Source organism: Lytechinus variegatus, chromosome 9 (genome assembly GCF_018143015.1).
Source record: "Lytechinus variegatus isolate NC3 chromosome 9, Lvar_3.0, whole genome shotgun sequence".
NCBI lineage: Eukaryota > Metazoa > Echinodermata > Echinoidea > Temnopleuroida > Toxopneustidae > Lytechinus > Lytechinus variegatus.
Window position 1 is genome coordinate 31,032,068 of NC_054748.1, and position 21,417 is coordinate 31,053,484.

At 38.1% G+C, this 21,417-nt stretch overlaps 1 protein-coding gene across 2 annotated transcripts in view; it reads left to right on the top strand.

Moving 5' to 3' along the window:
• The first annotated feature begins 2,158 nt into the window (after nt 1-2,158).
• LOC121421737 (myelin regulatory factor-like) overlaps nt 2,159-21,417 on the top strand; it is a 32,541-nt gene continuing 13,282 nt past the window's right edge. The window contains exons 1-15 of one of the 2 annotated variants that reach the window (XM_041616527.1): nt 2,160-2,354; nt 3,585-3,642; nt 4,420-4,620; nt 6,257-6,784; nt 7,665-7,768; nt 9,685-9,738; nt 12,386-12,527; nt 13,285-13,378; nt 14,134-14,312; nt 15,421-15,622; nt 16,265-16,345; nt 17,255-17,374; nt 18,074-18,459; nt 19,572-19,739; nt 21,117-21,176. In XM_041616527.1, coding sequence (XP_041472461.1) covers nt 2,312-2,354; nt 3,585-3,642; nt 4,420-4,620; nt 6,257-6,784; nt 7,665-7,768; nt 9,685-9,738; nt 12,386-12,527; nt 13,285-13,378; nt 14,134-14,312; nt 15,421-15,622; nt 16,265-16,345; nt 17,255-17,374; nt 18,074-18,459; nt 19,572-19,739; nt 21,117-21,176 — 2,420 coding nt within the window. In that variant the 5' untranslated portion in view covers nt 2,160-2,311. Of the gene's footprint in view, nt 2,355-3,584; nt 3,643-4,419; nt 4,621-6,256; nt 6,785-7,664; nt 7,769-9,684; nt 9,739-12,385; nt 12,528-13,284; nt 13,379-14,133; nt 14,313-15,420; nt 15,623-16,264; nt 16,346-17,254; nt 17,375-18,073; nt 18,460-19,571; nt 19,740-21,116; nt 21,177-21,417 lie in introns of both variants that reach the window. The other variant, XM_041616528.1, reaches the window with a different exon arrangement.

A 21,417-nucleotide genomic window follows, 5' to 3' on the forward strand; every position in this document is an offset into this window, starting at 1 on the left:
ATAATGAATCATCAGAAATACAATGATATATAAATAATGTTCGAATAATAAAGCAGTACAATAGCTATACATAAATAAACAAGTAATAAAGGAATATTCGTTTGATATTGACAAAATTAAACTTAAAACTGAAGATTTCTTTTGCATTTTCTTTTCATATCATTAGATTTCAAAACATAAAAAATTGACAAAATCAATCCGAAGGGTATGTTTATGAAATATGTGAGTCATCAAATAGTAATTAATAGGGTAGGGAAAATTAACGAAATGTTTATTTAGGGTACTCTGAGATCATAGAGATATAGCTCCATGCTGAGATCGGAAAATTTTTACTCGTTAAGGGATAATTCCATTTGGAAAGTCAGTGTGTAAGGTTCAATTATTATTGATAGTGTAGCCTGTACCCCCCCCTTCCTCACTGTCCGTGATACGATGATTTTTTTTTCTTGATAATCTTGTCAATATAAAATAAAGCCAAATATACGTATGCATTTTTTTTATTGGAGGGGAGGGGGGTATATAGTCGATTGGTATTCCATCTCACAGTCACTATATATAATATTTAGCAAGCACGGATCTTTCATGGGGAGGGCGTGCATCCACATTTCTCCCAGGGACTATAGCTCCAAATACTAAAGATTATGATTCAGCTTTATGTTGCAAACAGCATTACGTTTATCGTATGGCCTTATATGCGCAAAGCGCGAGTTGATTTCCTTATTTATTTTATCAGCTGGTCCAATCGGATATTCTGCAATCATAATCAGTATATAAACAAATAATCTGAGCACGAATCGCGAGCTGAAAGATATTTGAAATACATACCAGGCCTACGAAAGTGAGATTAGGACTATTTTTTTTATTAGAATATCACAATTTCAGCTGGTGCTCTTTACTCGCATTATTGCGATTTTTATGTCAGAACTCAAAACATTCAGCTCGCGCTTCGCGCTCCAACATAATTTCAGAATTATCTTTAAGGAACCTGTTACAACTTTTGTAATCATGAACGGGATAGGTAGAGCGCGAAGCAAGAGCTGAAAGTTTTTGATACACTATACTGATCTGAAAATGACATTGCGAGTGCAGGAAAGGAGTGCAGAGCACAAGCAACTAAAAATTGTAATATTCTGAAGAGCATGTTTGGACTTGTGCAATTTAAAAATGTAGGCTTCTGATACGAGCAAGGAGTCCGAGCTAATTATCTACCTGAAAAAAGGGACATTTTATGGATTGTTAGATGGAATTAATGATCATGATTATACATATCTTAATCAACAAATAATGCGAGCTCGAAGCATGTATGGAAAGTTTTCAATTTGTTTGTAATTGGCCGTAAATGATATGATGCTAATTCTATGAACGTGAAGAGCTGGCTGATTTTTTTATTATTATTATTTACATTCGGACCTTCTTCTTCTTCCCCCTTTCTTGCAACTTCAGTAAAGGAGGGTGTGGGGGGAGGCATAGGCGGCGGAACCTTTTTTTTTTTTGGGGGGGGGGGGGCTTGTCAATTTTTTGGGTGTCCCCCCCTACAATTTTGGTTAATAACCCTTTTTTTACCTGTGTCCATCCCAAAATTTCAGGTGGACCCTCCCTAAAATTTTTGGGCTTTCACCGCCAATGGGGGGGGGGGTGCTCCTGCATGCCCCCTGGATCCACCTATGCAAAGAAAAAGCTTCGTATAATTCAAATGTTACAAAAATACGATTTTTTTATAAGGTATGAAAAAGTGTAAGTTACTTTAAGGAGGGCTCTTTACCAAGAGACAGTTTTTTTTTACCACACCAAAGTTTGAAACTCGTAGGATTTCTTTTTTAATTCCTGACAACCGTACTACCAGGAAAATCGTGCTATAAATAGATCAATATCTGTCAGAGACACCAGTTGGCGCTATCCCCAAGAAAATTCCTACAACTGATAATGACGTCATCGATCTGATCAACAGGTGTCTCATTTGCATAAATTAATTTCTCTGCTGTCCATCCAGAAACATTTTACTTAATAACATTTTTTGCGTCTAAAACAAATTTTACCATCTTTTAAAAGTAGATGATACAAGAGATTTTTCGGCTTCCTTAGAAGTTAAACAAATATTGGAATCGAACCAATCAATTATGCAAATGAGAAATATGGTAATTTTTCCGATCAGATGATATGAGAAAAGCAAGATGGTCGTCAATACAGTGAAGTTTCAGGTGCAATAAACTAAGCTTGTTATGGAAGACTTCGACATAAAACTGTGTTTTTCGATGACGTTTAGTATGACGGTAGTGAAATCGGATTTAAAGTAACTGAAGGAAGACCCTACATGGATGTTCTTGGAGAAAGTGAAGCGATTCAGCAAATTTTTAGTGAGTTTTTTAAGCGTTTCCGTGCCGTGCATTGGGGGTGTTTATGCGTGTGGCTGTGTGTACAATACAAAGTTACATGTATTGTTAGTGTTACGTTGGTTCAAATGCAAGTGACGTGAGACGAGTTGGCGGTCACCGACTGTGTGATATGTGTGCAGTGCAGTGTTACTGTTTTGATTGTATGAAGTGAGAATGGGACGATGAATAAAGGTTTAACTGAGATAGTGAGTCTGGAGGCATTTGTAGAGTTTAAGAAGATATTTTTCTGGGTGAAGTTTCTCCACATGACGCCTGTCAGTAGGGATTCCCAATTCACATGACAAAAATCACTTGTCTCAGTCATAGGGATATCATTTTTGAATTTTTATTTAAACATCTCCACATTGTGATATACTTACAATGACATGAAAGAGAAAACACATTAAAAGCAAACATACCAACTCCCAGTTCCAAAGGTTTCCAAAAAGTGAAGATTTTAAGTGTCCAACCTAATCCCAAAACAGGACCGCAAAATGGAAAAAATACCCGATTCAGCCCCCGTAACTTCCCCGATCATTTTTGTCACGAAATGTGATCGTTGAACCGCTTGTTTCGAACGACCTCTCGCAAATTAATATTCAATTTTAAATTCGCCGCGCTAGCCTGGCTCGTAGTCTGTGGTAGCTTGTGCACAAGGCGTTATTACGAAAAATGCATTCTAAAAAAGTAAGTCTCGCCATAAATACAAATTTACGATTTAAAATAAACGATGATTCGTATTTCGTACCTATAAACGATGATCACTAGACATATTCGACTTCTAGATCATGTTTTGGTGGAAGTTATTTCCATCTTTTCTTCTCCGTCAGAACTCCGAACGTAGCCACGGTCATGCCATGCCCAGCGGATTTAGATTAACTTTAATTTAATTATTAAATGTTTTCATGCTTGATGGATGGTGGGTCAAGGCCCTATGTATTTGATATATCTTTGGCATTCATGAATTGAAATTATAGATTTGAAATGCTATATTCTGGGGATTTTAGAGTACAGAATTAGGTGCAAGAGTCCTAAACTACATCCAGTTGAACATTATACCAGTTGAATGGATGAAAAGCCCAGTGGCAGACTATTTTTTTTTAGAATCTTCATGTGTTGCAAATATTGTCCTGTTTCCTTATTGCCCTTGTTATCACAAATATGTCTTATCTCTTACAATTCTATGTTTTCTCAATTCTTTTTGTGATGCAGATCAAGGAATTGATTTCGATCATCTTGAAAATCTACTAGCAGAACCAGATGCAAGCTTGTGAGTAAAGATCAGGGCCCTGTCTTACAAAGATTTATGATGTGATCCGATTAAATCTCAACTGTATGGAAATCCATCAATGTCATAATTTGTTTTTCTGCAGGAAATCTAGATCTACACAATATTCAAAGAGAACCTCACTGAGTTAAAAAAAAAATAATATACATCTATAAATACTCATATCTAGAAAATGTTTTGAACAAACATTTGCATTTTCAGATGTTGACGTTTGCTGGCTTTTCATATAGTTGTGGTTGATCGCATCAATTGCAACTCTTTGTAAGACCCAGGGCCATCTTCTAAAAACACACACTCACACACACATGCAAATAATACCACTCTCCTCCTTTTTGAAATACCACTACTTCTTAACAAAAAATAGATTTCATTTGAGCAAGATGATTTAAAATTAGTTTGGGTTCCTTTCCTTTTCAATTCAAAGTTTCTTACAGCAAATAAGAATGATAATAATAATAAGGGTATATTCACCCAGGGTAATTCAGTTATGAAAACCATTCTTCCAGCGGGGGCGAGCGGGCTCAGCTATTATTATTACCCCGTCCTTAGCTCGGCTACCTATAGGCGCTCAAGCATTCAAGGAATTTCTTCCTACAGGGTACCCATTCACCTTACCTGGGTTGAGTCGGGTGCAACACCATGTTCCAACGACGCTCCATTAGGGATCTTTACTTAACTATTCTAAATATTAATTCCCTGCCCAATACCCTCCTTTTTGATTGCTTTGGTGATAATTTAGCATCCATTTCTTGAAAACAGATTACTGTCGGATTTAAACAACGATGGGTCGCTCAAGGCCCCCTCCCTGGTTGGGGGAGGGGGCAGTAGCGTCGGTGGCCAGAAGGTGATCTTCAACAACAGATCGCAGCCGGAGCAGATAGGTGGCTTGATGAACTTTGACAATCTTGGATTTGCGGATGAGGAAAATATTCTCGGCTCTGGACTCTCTGTTCCCATCAGGTACACGTACTGTATAGCAATTACACCCTCAGAAAGTTGGTTAAGGGGGGGAGGCGGGTAGGCTATAGGCTACTTTATCATTGGAAAATAAACCATTCTTACATATTGACTTTCACAATGACCTCAGTCATGAAAGGTTGTTTGAGAAAGTAACAGGACAAGTAAACCATAGTGGTGAAAGTATCAAAGAAATTGGATAAGAAAGTTATAGCTGTAAATTGAGATCCCTAACGATATGTACAATAAATTTAAAATTGGCAACTGGTTAAGTAAATTATGACAAATAGTAGGGAACATTTTCCCCCATCTTAGGAAATGTACTTACATGTAATTATCAAGGATTTGTGGTTTTCTCCCAAGTACCCATTCCCCTGGGAGTAAGGGAGTTTAAGTTAAAAAAAATATTGCATGGGCAGCATATTGTTTTATAATGTCCTCATGGAAGAAAAGTATAATTTAAAGTATAATTTAAAAAAAAGGACATTTTAACCACTTTTATTGGAGTACATAGAAGAGTAGCCCTTGCCTTAACCCTATCTAGGCCGGGGGGGGGGCCTCGGAGGCCCCCCCCTCAACGAATCGCGCGATATTTTCGCCGTGCGAAATTTTTTGACCGCGCCGCTCGCTGACATTTTACTTTCAAGTCTTGCGCAACTTTTGAGACCAATTTTGCGTCACCCGGGTACGTGGTTCCGAAATTACGCAACATTATGTAAGTGCATGTCAGACCGGAAATTGCTCAAAAACGTGATTTCGTGTACAAAGTCAATGCAAATTGTGTTTTCAACCAAAATTCATAAATGAATGATTATTTTTAGTTTTTCTAGTCTAAATGTATTCATTTTATGCTTTTTATGATCAGAGAAGAGTCCCCAACAAATTTCATTGAAAAAACAGTGAAAAACAAAAGGTAAAAAAACAATGAAATACATAAGAAATAGCAAAAAACAATATAATACATAAGAAAATGATTTGATATCACAATTTTTTTCATGTACACTTGCTAAGGACACCACAAAGAGTTTCTATACCAAAAATTAGTACATTTAGAGCTTTATTTAGGGAGTTAGAGGGAAAAGTATGATTTCGCATACTAATTACGCATAAATTAGCATAATCACTTAATAGCGATTCGCATGAAATAAATTACTATACAATCTTGTAGATTATGCCCCAGGCAACCCGCGTGCCAATTTTCGGCGCGGTCGACGGCCGAGATCTTAGGGGGGGCCTGGGAGGCCCCCCCCCCCCCGGCCATAGGAACTCCCAAAATACCCCGGCCTAGATAGGGTTAAATCACCATGACATCACATATGTGGCTCCATTTGTATAGTGTTACCAATTTTTACAATGTTACAAAGATTAATAACTTTCTTATAAATGTTTGTCAGATATTGTTCAAATTTTCACCTATCTAGTGTTTGATCTTTTTGCCCGCTGGTGTACATGTTAGAACAATGATCTAAATCTCTTTTCATCTACAATGATTTTTTTTCTCATATTTACTAGGTCTTATTGCTGCTAATTCTATTCCATAATTTGACATGAGATCTTTAATATCAAATTGTTTTTCGAATGTCAAAGTTGGTGTTAGAAATTATCATTACCGTATATGTTTTTTTAATTTGTCATTTAGCCACCTGCCAGATTCGCCACCGGACTCCGGCTCAGAACCGTACTCGCCCCCTGACACTAAGCAAGACCCACACCTCGCCTACCAACTAGGCCTCAACCAGGGCGTGGCACATCAACCAACCAATCACAACTCAGTCTCAACAGAGCTCCCCCTGCCAAACAGAACCTTGCTCTCGGGCGGCGTCGGTCACCAGCGCCAGCACTCTCTACCGGTATCCATCCCCATGGTGACGAGCATCCACACCCCTGCTTCCCTATCCCAGCCCACTGTGGTGCCAGTTGCATCGGTACCGCAGAGCAACGTACCGGTACCACCAGTAGCAGTGGTGCAGCAGTCGGTGGCACCGTGCAACCTGACTCAGGTACCGAGCTCTGTTGGGATATCTTCGGTGTCGGCCAATGTGCCACCACAGACTGTACCCCAGCAGTTCATGAACTTTCTTGCAAACTCGAATGTTGCACCACCAACGAGTCTGTCCCAGGTTCCGATGACTGAGACCATCAATACTGCCCTCACAAGGAAAGAAAGGTACAACTTAATTTTGGGTCACCATCTCCTTCACATGTCCTTTTGTATGGGGGGGGCATGTTTTAATGGTGATTTCTTGAGAAAGAACAAATTTAACTTGAAATATCACAATTCATAAGAGCAAATGTCATCCGAACCAATCCAAAGGTTATTTGATATAGCGCCTTTTCCTTTCGGTTAGTGCTACCCACACACCTATACATGTTTTGGCCACATATACCCTTTTTAGACAGGCTAAAATTTCTTTAACCCCGTACTATTGGTGGGGCTAAATGGCAATTTAGCCCCACCTGTAGTACGGGGTTAAGCTTAGCCCACTTTCGTTTTACACAGCGTTTTTGCAAAGTGGGCTAACCCCACCTATAGTACGGGATTATTTGGCCCTGCAAAAAAGCAGGGTTATCCCACCAATTGCGGTGCTAAGAGCAATAGTACGGGGTTAAGATCGCATGTGTAAAACGAAAGTGGGCTAAGCTTAACCCCGTACTATAGGTGGGGCTAAATGGCAATTTGGCCCCACCTATAGTACGGGGTTAAGGAAATTGTAGCGTGTATAAAAAGTGTACGAGTGAAGCACTTGTACTACGAATGATCCACAAAAACCACTAGTCCGGGGTTAGCGAGTTTCGTGTGTAAAAAGCAAGCATTCCTTATCCGGGGTTAGCAATAACAATTTGGCATGTGTGAAAAGGAAAAAAAAATAGTACGGGGTTAAGGATAGTACGGGGTTAGCGATAGTCCGGGGTTAAGAAAATCCTGTGTAAAAAGGGCAGAAAACAATTACACACCTCAGAATGGTCAGCCTAGTCCATGCAGTCCACTGTCCTTTTTATCAGAATTTCGTGTTACCGTTTCTTATGTTTCCATCTTGCCATTGTAGTTTTATTGGACATGTGCCGAAGAAGAGGAAACATTCCCTGTCTCCCAACAACACCGTCAATCAAAACATGCTGAATAAACTTATGCAAGTCAAGCAGGAACCAGGTGAGTGTTTTATTTAAAGCATCTTCACCGACAAATGTGCTCCGAGCCAATCAGATGCAAGGATTTCAGTAGCTTATAACAGTAGTCTGTGAAATGTTTGATTATTAGTTTTAGGAAATGCTTCCCAGGTTAGAATGTAAGGTAAATTGCCACTTGGCCTTCGCCCATTCAGACTGCTTGTAGACCACATGCACTTAAACTAGGGGACCGTTTCATGAAGCTGTTCCTAAGTTAAGAGCAACTTTAAGAACGACTGGTGATCCTTTCTTACGTGATAAACCATCGACAATGGTGTATAGCATTTACCAAAAAGAAAGAATCACCAGTCGTTCTTTAAGTCGCTCTTAACTTCCGAACTGCTTTATGAAACACCCAACAGAATATATGAGCTTCAGGAGAAATAGGTCATTAACCAAAAAACCAAAATTAACCAAAACCCAAGAAGGGAAGCAATCTTATTGAATTTCCCCATTATCTTTCATATTGCATCTTGCTTCCTTCTGAGCATAATGTCATGGGAAAATATTCACACCAACTCTGTCAAGGTTACGAAATAATATGTACATGTAAAAAAAGGGGAAAATTTGTGTATAAAACAAATGGAGAGTTGTCCACAAAATCAACCATTTTGAGCCATGTTTGCCAATTCGAGGATCCCCATAGAAAGTACAACAAGACTATTCAAACATTCTTAACTCGCTTCTGTAACCGATTTATATGAAACAAGTTTCAGATTGCTCCTTTCATTTATCTTCCTGATAAGTTAGATTCTCACCTTGTATTTTGGTTTCCTTTAAAGCCAAGTGATCATAGATTACAATGTCTCAGAAAAACTCAGAATTTATATTTTGAATAAAAATTGGCGAAAAGGACAGTTCAAATAAGCCTGTTAATGGTTGTAAACTGCGCACGAGCAGAAAAAGGTCATTTGAGATAAACTATGAAGGTGGCTTTCAAATTTACTGACGTACATGTAGGCATGTGTGATTTGATGATTATTCATGTATTCCTTTCAAAATATTCATTTTATCACATCCAAGTTAAAGAGTAATGAATACAGCCTTCATAATCACTGGTATTTGACAGTAGCCTAAACAATAGTAAAATGTGCCAAAGGCAGACAAAACAGATTTCCAAACTTTATCCCCGATGTACTATTCTAGTCACCTGGTCTATACAATGCCTTTTGTTCTTAGAATTTGAATACTCTATACTGGTAAAGCTTACGCAACATCTACATTTGAAAATGATAGTGCTTATCCTAATGAAAAATCACAATGGTCATTAAAGAAAAGTTGATCATGAGCCAACCGTGAACTGGCTTATTAATGACCAATCAATATCCAAACTATTAGCAAAGTTTGATGCATTCACTTCATCAATCTATTGATTTTTCATGTTTTCATGATGCTAGAAGTTCATTTAATTTTTGCTCTTCTTTTAAATTGTCATTTGCCCTAACTAGATCAATTCTAACTTGTAGGCTTTTATACATGTATAATATACTGTTAGATATACCCTATGTATTCATACATTTATAAGCATGACTATTATTTTCATTTTATCTAACTTACGATTTGAAAACAAAAATAATGAATAGAAAATATTAAACATTTTAATAGATGGAACTTGTATCAAGGTAGTCATATTTTATCTTCACCTGAAGTTTATAAACAGTTATTGGTACAGTATTTATACACTTTTGATGAATACTAATTTGACTCTGTCTTACTGTATATAATGTTCAGGCTGAGGATAAGGTTTGATTACATTAAAACATTTCAGTTTACTAAAATGTTATGCTCTGTTCATCATTTCTCTCTCCAAGTTGGTATCATGGCATTTTTTTTGGAATAACCTATGATTTCTTTATGATTTAAACCCATGCATGCCCTTTTGATTTTGTTCTGTTTTAGTTGATGAAATATCATGCCCTCACACAATAGACGGTGACTACAATGTAAATTCAAGTGAGTTTGCTATTCATTCAATAGTTAATAATAATAATACTTGTATTTAAGAAACGCTATTCACGTTTGTACCATAGCGCTTTACAAAAATTTGCATCGAATATAATAATAATACAACATAATCATCAATTCATAAACCATACAAAACAAAAATAAATCATGCATTAAAGAAATATGACTTCAGGTGTTTCTTCAACGTAGGGGTATTGGCAATTTCACGAGTGCTTTTCGGTATGTTATTCCAAATATTGGGTGCTGCTATTCCAAAGCGTTTGCCGACGAGTGTGAAGAGGAATCTTGGTTTTAATAATTGGGTCTTGTCATCTGATGATCGGAGTGTGCGTCTGGGTGTGTAGACTGATAGATTGTTGTTGAAATAAGATGGAGTTTGATTGGTGAAAAATTTATGTACATATAGACAAAGTTTGAAATCAATTCTACGAGCAATAGGCAGCCAGTGTAATTGTCTTAAATAAGAAGAAGTTTGTGCTTGCCGTCCTAACTTAAAAATAAGTCTGGCTGCCTGATTTTGGACACCTTGTAGGCGCTTTACATCTTTGGCAGACAAGAGAGAAAACAGACCATTACAGTAATCGAGTCTGGAAATTATCAGAGCTTGAACAGCATGATGACATGTCTTCTGATTTATAAATCGTCTTATTCGCCACATGTTTCTTATATGATAATTGCATGTGTGTACTACATTGCCAACATGGTTGGTCAAAGAAAAGGATGAATCTAGAGTAGGCCCGTTTCGGGTACACGTGTACACGCACGGTCAAGTCAGTGCACGTGTACTAAATTCCATCACCGTGTACACGGTAGCATCTGCATAAAGCTTGCGTGGGACTGTAAATCTTTGAACAAGCTCACAGCCTCACATTAATTCTTAGTTCTAAGACACTGCACATGTTCTAATCACTAATATGTCAATATATTTCAATTATAACCTTCCAAAATCGCCGATTTAATCCACATTTATTCTGGAGACTCAAGTTTTTGTACCACACGAAATGAGTATGCTCCGGTCAGTGCAGGGCCCTAGTTAGCGCCGACGTTCGTTGGATGCGCATTTTGCATACTGTACCGTACATACATGTACAGATCGCTGCAGAATTGAGTGTAACTGAAGTTATCGATTGATTTTCATTATTTTATTGCCAATTTGAGGAGCGTGTGTTTGTAGGCTTGTAGCACATGTGTATGAGCGTATAACACCTAACGTATAACACCTAACAAAAAACACGCCGTGTACACGTGCATCAAAAATGGACTTTCAAACCGGGCCTAATCTAGAGTAACACCAAGATTGACTACACTACGTGACAATGGAATGACTTCATTACCTACTTTTAGAGTAAGATTAGTTGTGGATAATGGAGTATGTGTGAAGGCAATGAAATCGGACTTTTGGACATTGAGACGTAGAAAGTTGGCAGACATCCATGTTCTTATTTCATCAATACATGCAGCAATATTTGACAAGACGTTATTATAATCAACATTATCAAAATGAGTAAAGAGTTGGATATCATCAGCATATACAGTATAATGAAGTTAAAGGACAAGTCCGCCCAAACAAAATATTGATTTGAATAAATGGGATAGAATCCTCATATATCTTTTTTCTTACCTCATTAAGCAGTCCTCTTAATTCCATATCCTGTTCTCTGTATTTTGCTACTTCTTTTTTCTCTTTCCAATGCGCTTAGAAACTGTTGTATTAAGCGCTATATAAATGTTAATTATTATTATTTATTCATATACAGACACTCATTTTATTGGGTTCTGTACTAGTTCATTTTGAAATCGTTACCATGCACAACTGGCATTTACACTATCTTTAAAGGGATGCTCCTGGCTGAAAATATTTATAGCTACATGTATAAACAGAGAAAAATCTCAGAGTAAAATGCTGAAAATTTCATCAAAATTGGATAACAAATAACTTAAAAGTTATTAAATTTTTAAATTTGCATTATTCCAGTTGAACAGTTCTTGGTATGTCTTCATGAATATTCATTTAATAGGTGGGCTGACGATGGCACATCCCCACTTTCCTTTTTCTTATGTTACATGTATTACATGAAATCATTTTTTATAAATGTGTAAATGGTGTCTCTCCATTATTATGAAATAGTTTGCAGCAAGGTATGTAGCAAATGCAATTAATCAGTTGTCAATCCAATTGTTTTAGTTCTTGGTATAAAGCAAATTTTGAAAATAAAGCTAATTTATTGTCATAAAATACAAAAAGACAAGTGGAGATAGGGGATATGACATCATCAGCCCACCTAATGGATATTCATGAAGACATGCCTCGAACTGTTTCACCGAAATAATGCAAATCTTTGAAATTCAATAACTTCGTTATTTGTGACCCACTTTTGATCAAATATTCATCATTATGCTCTGTGAATTTTACCCTATTTATTGAGATATAAATATCTTCATCCCGGAGAATCCCTTTATAGCTTGATTATGTTAACCGATACAGTGACTTCTCATATAGAAAACAATTTTTACACCAAAACAATACCAATTAAAATGATCATCATTAACACAAAATAATTGTTTATGTCCTGAAAAAGTATCTTCTTGGATTCCATTTATCAATATTGTAATGTTTGACCTTTGACCTTCGCAGACATGGGTGGGGAATATGGAATGTATGACCAGCCAGCCGGTGATGGCTTGCCATACACAGACACTGTATACCAATGTTTGAAATGGCAGCCATACCAATCAAACAAATGGCACAAACTACTGGATGCCAGCGGACAGGAAATGTAAGTAATAGTTCCAGCAAAGTTGCATTTGCATTCTTATCTTTCTAATCTCAAAATGATTGTTATACACCCATTTGTTATGCTCAAGTTTGTACACAACTGGCAACCATTTCTAGTGGGAAATGAGTAAACAAAGATTTTACCTGTTTTAATGTAGCCTAGATAATGTAGGCGTAGGCTACAACTATTAGTATGATTGTCTTTTCTGCTACCCTAAACGGAAGCAGTGTGTCTGATATGGCGAGACTAAACATTGGCTGCAGTATAGCCACGGCTTACTCTTGTTTTGCTTTTTTAGTTGTCATTTTCCAGTGGCAGTTTTTTGCACAGAATTTTGCATGAATTCGTGGTTAATAGGAAGCAAGCAATAACTGAAACAAGAGGAGAGAATGTAGGTGGCGCCCATTGCCGTATGTTTGTTCGCCTCCGCCTAGAATTATCCAAATATCAAAGTTTGTTTCATATGCTTGTTCATAACAAGAATTGCATGTATATTCAGATTTCAACACAGGTACAATAGTGGGATTCGTAAACATTTAGAATCAGATTTGGCAGTTAAGAGCAGGTCACCAATTGTCTAAATTTTACAAACAGCATTATGAAACACTTTTTTGGTTTAAGAAAAGATAAAATATTGATTCATCTTCATGTAATGTGATGTATGAAAGTAGTAATGTTCATGTGACTGCCTTTATTGATAAGTAATGTGGGTCAGAGTTACTTTAGAGATGTTTTTATAATTTTCTTTGTTTTGCAGACCCATCATAAACTACAAAGTGGAGGCTGACAAAGGCTTTAATTTCTCAGTGTCCGACGATTCCTTTGTTTGTCAAAAGAAGAACCACTTCCAGGTAAGAAGGTCATATCTCATCCAATGCTGATTAATTTGTCAGTGTCGGTGCAAGAAGGGCTTTAGCAATGCCTTTTTAAGCTTTAGATTCGGTCGATCCCACAAAAGTTTATTTCAGTATTTCCAATTCATTGCTAGATTGTATGAATTTTTTTTTTTTATAATACAGCCTTTTCTAGGGTGCCCTCAAACTTTTTTTATTTTGAGATACGAGGTTTTATCAGCCAAGCCACTCTATGAAAAAATATATGTGTTCTGGATTAATTTTGCCATTTTGCATGAGGATTTCAGGATATAATCATGGTCAGCATCGTGATGTCCATCTCTTAATATATTAGATAAGTGCTAAAAGAGCATTCATTATCAGATTTAAAAAATCAATACAGAAATAGGGTGCTAGATAAAATTGAATTTTTGCAGAGAATGATGGTTTCTCAATTAGTTTTGCCATTTAACATGACGATTTGAGGATGTAATCTTTGCAGCCTCCAAATGTCAATCGCTAAATTTTCAAGATAAGAGCTGAAAGGGCGATTTTTAAATTAAAAAAAAAAAATCATTAGGAGGAGAGGGCACTAAATACCTTTTGAATAAAATTGAATTTTTGCAGGGAAATTATTTGAAAAAAGATTCTCTGCAAATTGGCGAGATGCCACGGAATGTTAGATGACACTTGAGTTTATTTCCATTTTGTTTTTACCCTTTACAGAAGATTTAGACCGACTTTAATTAATCGTTGTAATCTCTTCTTTTCAGGTAACTGCTCATCTCTGTGTTAACGGCATCCCCCAGATGGTTCAGACCGAGTCTGGTACCAAGACTATTGACAGTGTCTGCATTCACATCAATGGGATCAAGGTGGAAGCGATGAATTCTTACATCAGAGTTGAACAGAGCCAGGCAGATCGAAGCAAGAAACCGTTCGTACCTGCAAAGTAAGTGTGAACGCAGCCACCTTCCCTTTTCCCTCTCTGGGCAAGTTTTTTTTTTTTTCATTTTCTTACACAACCTATTGCAGTGAATAGGGATGCCCTCCTGTATTGAGCCTTACAAGAGCCAAATTGCCAGAGTAGGGACATTGATTTTCCGCGATCGCGGAAAACGGACGGAATTCACGGAATCGGCCTTTTGAAACGGAAAGTGGCTTTTCAAACGCCCTCTGCGTTCGCTCACAATATCATGATCACGGTGATTCAACAAATCCAAAATAGCGGATAGGCGGAAGTCGTCGACTGCTCAAAACGATGTCCGAAAAGTCCCCAAATCAGCAATAAAATCCCATTTAACCATAAATTGATGCTAATAACATGAAAGGTGAGGGTGTATTCATGTTGATCATGTTTCTCTAAATAGTTTGTGAGCTTGAATCTCTTTGATTAAAATGGATTTTAAAGCGATGTTAGAACATTGGTAGATGCAAATTTTGACCAGCGCTAGCATTTTGACATCGCTACTCATTGCGTATTGGTTTTCTATGTAAATGGAATTGTCACTTTTTCATGTACACAAAGTCTATGGGGAAACAGAATTTCCGTTTCAGACATGCTGAAACGTAATTTGAGATTTTCTGAAACGGAAAAGGCACTTTTTAGAAACAGAAAATCACTGTCCCTACCAGAGCCCCTTTTTTTTTTTTTGTCTGTGTATATCTTAATCTCTTTTAGCCTTTTGAAGATAATAACGGAAGAAGAAAAACCATAGTATTAGTAATACATTTGAATTTACTCCTCTGTGACAAAAGCACACATTCATTATTGGACTCTTTCCCAGCAGACATGTTAATGAAGCATAAGTAATGCGTGAAATCTGCTTAAACCATGATTGTTTCAGATCAATATATTCAAGATCATCTTTTGTGAATTTGGTCCTTTATTTCTTTCATTCATGGCATTTGATAAGCAATAGGAGATTGAAATTTTCATTTCATAATTGATATACCGGGAATGGTGACCCAGTGCTGGGAGACCATCTAATAAAACTGTAGTGGCTTCCCTGGGTGAACATGAGATAATATTCATGCACTTTCTTTCCTTTCTTCTCTAGACTTGAAATCCATCCAGAGAACGTTGTTAAGGTCACAATAGGTCGTCTCCACTTCAGCGAGACCACTTCGAATAACATGAGAAAGAAAGGCAAGCCCAATCCCGACCAGAGGTATTTCATGCTAGTAGTCTCGATCCAGGCTCACTGTGGACATGAGAAATATGTAGTGGCATCGCAGGTCTCCGAGAGGATCATTGTTAGGGTAAGTTGCTTGGATGTTTAAATCATGTATCCACAATTTTTTTTTACAAAAATGACTTTTCAATTTAATTCCTGAGACTAGCATTTATCTCGATGATGATGGTAAGATTTTTAGGGCTCTTTACATCTCTGTATGCCTCTTTTATTTCTTAATGTAGTTCATTTTGTTTAAGAATAATACTAAATCAAATCTACATGTATGAACAGGTTTTGTTGTCATGAGTTTCCTTTTTGTTCCATATTAAGGTTGCTTCGATGAGTAATTGAGTTTTTTCGCTTGCTAAGTGTTATGATTTGAGGTTCAAATATGCCTCTTGTACTTGGTAGGATGCATAAGTCTATGTAGTAAGCCAAGCTGTTGAGTTTGAAAACTCTTGTTGGAATGCTCCCCAGGGAGAGGAGAAAGTGCATACCTTATGTGCATTATGTGCAGGCAAGACAGGATTCTTTGACCTTGGTGATACATGTAATATATCTGTAAAGCACTTTGAGATGTTCCTATGTACTAATCACTATATAAAAGTGGAATATTATTATTATTAACCTGTTGGGTACTGATTTGTTTATGTCCTAAATCACTTTGTATAGGAATCACACCTCTCAGTAGGCAATGGGTTAATTGTTGTTTTTCTTTCCTTTCCAGGCCTCAAATCCAGGACAGTTTGAGAGCGACGTTGATGTTATCTGGCAAAAGGGATCGAACCAGGATACTATATTCCATTCTGTAAGTCAACAGTTCGTTTGAATATTTAATATCCAGGTGGGTGTTTCATAAAGCTGTTCGCAAAGTTACGAACAACTTTACGCATGGCTGGAACATGTTCTTAGGTCACAACTCAATTATATAGGGATATCACAGAGCGCAAGAAAGGATCACCAGTCGTTTGTAAAGTCATTCGTATCTTACGAACAGCTTTATGAAACACCCACCTGGGACACATAACAATGTGTTATGACAGGATAACAATTTTTTTAGAAAAAATGTAATAATATACATATAACACAAACAGGAACCAATGCCTGGGGATTACCTAAAAGAAATTATTTCTGTTTAAAGACTGCTCATTGGCTGTTAAACAAATTCAAGAAACAGATTGGGGAGCATGTACAGTGTTGTTTGAAAATTAGTGAAACCTAAATTGTTGAAGTTCTGCCATGTTTTAGATTTTTAATTGTGAAGTCAGGTGATTAAATATTGCATTCAATAGTTTGTTTCTCTGGGCTCACTGAACATTGTAGCGATTGTAGTGTTGTCGTCTACATTCAACACTCAGCATGAAGGAGTGCATGATGTTGCGGGCTTCACTGTTTGAGCACAACTGTGTAACACAAACAAGAGCAGAGGCGTGGAGAGTTCCTCAAAGAAATTATTATTTCTGATTCAAGACTCTCCTCATTGTCTGTTATACGAATTCAACAAACAAAATGAGCAGCATGTACATAACAGGAATGAAAAGATATAGAAGGAATATCGATAAGCGTGCCTCAGACATTTGCAAGGAGACCATTCATACCATGGAACATTATGATCGTACATCAATTATAACTTAACTTTCCATCAACTTTTTGAGGCATGACAAAAATAATTCAAGCATTTGTCACTGAAACTTTACCCACAATTCTAACTTTCCAGGGTAAAGTTGGAATAAACACGGAGAGACCCGACGAGGCGTTGGTCGTCCATGGCAACCTGAAGGTCACAGGTCACGTGATGCAGCCTTCCGATAAGAGAGCTAAAGAAGACTTCCAAGAGGTGAGAATATGAATTAATTAAACAGTGATAGTAAAAGTGGATCTTGGCCCTCGTTGCATAAAAGTTACTATTATGGTAACTTTGCCATCCAATGGTAACTACCATGGTAACGCTGATCAACAGCCAATCAAAATCTAGGATATCATGAAAGATACCATTGCATGGCAAAGTTACTATTTTTTTTCAAGGATCATCTTTATTCAAAACAAAACAAAGGTAAGTTACATACAATTAAAATAAGTCCAGGTTACTCTTTATTTAGGACGAAGTACAGGACTAATAAAAGATTTACAGATACACAATATATAACATGTCACAATCAAATTTACATCAAACGATTATACATTGGTGATTGGAGAAAAGAAAACTAAAGTAGATCAAGGACACACCATTACAACTGAAATGGAGAGAGCGTAGAGGGGTGATTGAAAAAAAAATGGCAAAGTTGGCGCAGTCGTAAGCCTCTTATAAGACAGGCCCCCGGTCAGTTTGCTGTGCATCGGGGAGCATTTCATCAACATTAGTTATCAGACAAGTTGATGAATCTGACAATATTTTCTTCATTTTGATTGGGTGAAAAGTGCTGGAGTCTGACTGTTACTATGGTAACTGCCATATAAAACATTCGACAAGTGCTTTTATTATAAACCGCTCTCCATGGAGCTTAGATTATCATTCTATTTGTTTTTTTTCTACCAGTTGGATCCTAGAGAACAGCTCCAGAACATCAACAAGATGCGTGTGATGCGCTACAAGTACATCCCCCAGTTCGCCGAGCAGGCTGGCCTACCCGAGTGCGACCAGGTGGAGACGGGGGTCATTGCTCAGGAGGTGATGGACATCCTTCCGGACGCTGTCAAGAAGACAGGGACAGTCAGCCTACCCAACGGGGCCAAGATCGAGCACTTCCTGGTGGTCAACAAGGATAGGATCTACATGGAGAACGTGGGAGCGGTCAAGGAGCTGGTCAGACTGACCGATAACCTGGAGACGAGGATTGATGAACTGGAGAAGATGAATCAGAAGCTGGCTAAGCTGAAGAGGGTGGATAGTCTGAAGTCGAACACCAGTGTGGGCACGCTGAGGTGAGGGAAAGAGACGGGAAGGGGCATGGGGGGGGGGTGGTAGTAGGGGGAAGAGAGGGGAAGGGAGGTGGTAGGGGGAGAGAGAGTGATGCTGGAAAAGCTGAAGAGGGTGGATAGTCTGAAGTCAAACACCAGTGTCGGCACGCTGAGGTGAGGGAAAGAGAGGGGTAGGGGGAGAGTGATGGGAAGGGGATGGTAAGGAAAGAGAGGGGGAGGGGGTAGGGGGAGAGAGAGTGAAGCTGGCAAAGCAGAAGAGGATGGATGGTCTGAAGTCGAACACCAGTGTGGGCACACTGAGGTGAGGGAAAGAGAGAAAAAGATGGAAAGGGGAAAGAGAGGGGTAGGGGGAGAGTGATGGGAAGGGGATGGTAAGGAAAGAGAGGGGGAGGGGGTAGGGGGAGAGAGAGCGATGCTGGAAAAGCTGAAGATGGTGGATAGTCTGAAGTCAAACACTAGTGTGGGCACACTGAGGTGAGGGAAAGAGAAAAAGATGGAAAAGGGGAGAGAGAGGGGTAGGGGAGAGTGAGGGGAAGGGGGGTGGTAGGGGGAAAGAGAGGGGGAGATCGAGCGATGCTGGAAAAGCTGAAGAGAGTGGATAGTCAGAAATCGAACACCAGTGTGGGTACGCTTAGGTGAGGGAAAGAGAGATACATAGGAGGTGTGTTAAAAAGAACAGTGAGAGAGGAGATTAGGAGGGCGTAGTGAGAAGAAGATCCCTTTACTTGTTCCATGTGCATCCCAAGACTGTTCCCTGATACACTATTGTTGTTGTTGTTGTTGCTCTTGTTGTTGTAACCATTGTTGTTATTGTTATTGCCAAAGGAAAGTTGACTAAAAGTGTTCTTTGCCATTGAACTGCCTGGGTTAGACAGAGGAGCAACATAAAACAAAAATAAAAGGTGACTGATCAGCTTTTCAAAAACAAAAGACAGAAAATAAAAAGGAAGAGGAGTTGATTGTGATGAAATAAGATTTAGAATGATAAGATAAATTAAGCTAGCAGAATTAAGATATATTCCTAATTATTTGTATGACAAGATCAGTCAATTGATAATCCATTACAGAATTAGCTCTCAATTTACTTCACTTACTGCATTCTTTTCCTATCGCAGCCGGGACGGCAGCAAGAAGTCGGCCGGGGGTAAGGACAAGTCCCGTCACAACCGGAATGGGAGCGTCAACAGTAAGAAGGGCAAAGGTCAATCTGACATCACTCCCTGTCTCTCTCCGCGTTCCATGCAGCTTCTCATAGTAGCCCTCATTCTTATCATGCTCTTCTGGTGAGTAGTCTATCGTGTGATAGGGCCTTATCATGGGATACAGGCCCTTTCATACTTCGTTAATGTTCGTGATTCACTGTATAAGAGATATCATAGTACACGGCGACTCACAACAATCATAATTACAATATTCAATTCTATGGGACCTCGTCTATAAAGAAATCAAAATTGAAATAAATACCTGGATAATGATAACGTCAATTTTTTCTTCTTGTATATCTCCATATTAGTTCCTTCTGTTTTTGTATTTCTTCCAATTCTTTGTAAACTAATACAAACGTGCACTAAGGCGCCCATGAACTTAAGTAAACAGCTCGTTTTTTATCTTAAGCTGTGTTTATCTTTTAGCTTAATTCAATATGCGATTGATTTTGACTGCGCTGCACTGGCACTCCTTTGAAAGAGCAATTTGATGTATTATGTCGAACTGTCTCAGTCCTGTTCAATGTTCACAAGACAAAAATACGCCAGCATTTTTTTTTAAAGGAAATATCTACGTCTAAAAGAATCCGCCACGTAAGAAGCACATGATCCTAACTCAATTTTCATTGTTAATATTTTTATTATGCATCGTTACTTCTCCCTTTTTTTCGTATGACGGTCCGCGGGTTTAAGAATGAACTCGGCCCGGCCCTCAACCCGCGATCTGGGGCATACCGGCAGGTTAACCCGTACCGCAACGGGAGCGGGTTACAACATTACTTACAGGCCCTTTCATACTTTGTCAATGTTTATGATTAACTGTTTAAAAGTTATGTAATGAATAGCATATTTTTTAGCATTAATGTTTGCCTAATATGACATGTATGGTGATTACAGAGCTGCCAAGTAGTACTGATTTTCCGTATTTAGTACTGAAAATAGAGAAGAATACTGATGGTTTCATGCAAAATACTGATTTCTAAAGTTTAAGTTTATGTGTTGTCCTCTGGTATTCCTGTGAAAATACTAATTTTCTCACCAAAATACTGATTTTCAGCCTAGAAAATACTGAAATGTTCTTGTTCAGGTTGGCAGCTCTGTGATTAGGGCCAAGGATTATTCGAGTGTTTTCTGAGCTACTTGGATGGATGATTTTCAAATTTAGAGTGGGCGGCATGGTCCAGAGGTTATGACTCTCGTCTTTCAATCCGAGGGACATGGGTCTGATTCCCAGCGATGGCATGTTTGCCTTCAGCAAGAAATTAACCCACATTGTGTTGCACTCAACCCTGGTGATGTGAATGGGTACCTGGTGCGAAATATAATTCCTCTAACACCACCACATCATTACCACTGCAACCAGGACCACTGTCACCGCCTTTATTCTATATTCATATACAAAAGATAAATTCAATGCGATCCTGATTCATCTCCTTTCAATTTTCTTGGTTTTAGTTTTGCTGCCATTGCCACTCTCTACATTCTGGAGACGAACGATGATGCAGTCAGCATGTTGTAAGTTATATTCTTGTAACCCTTTAAAGATGGGGAAAAAGCCCCCCCCCCTCCTCCCTCCTTTGATGTTTTCTGCCATAATTTTCATTTCATAATCATAAGTCATGTATATGAAATTGTACAATCTTATGAGACCAATTTTAAAGAAGAATTATGACCCGACTATTTGATAATTAAGCTATGGTGTTTTGCCATCGTATCCCACAATTTTAGTAGTATTTTGTTCATATATACTTTGTGA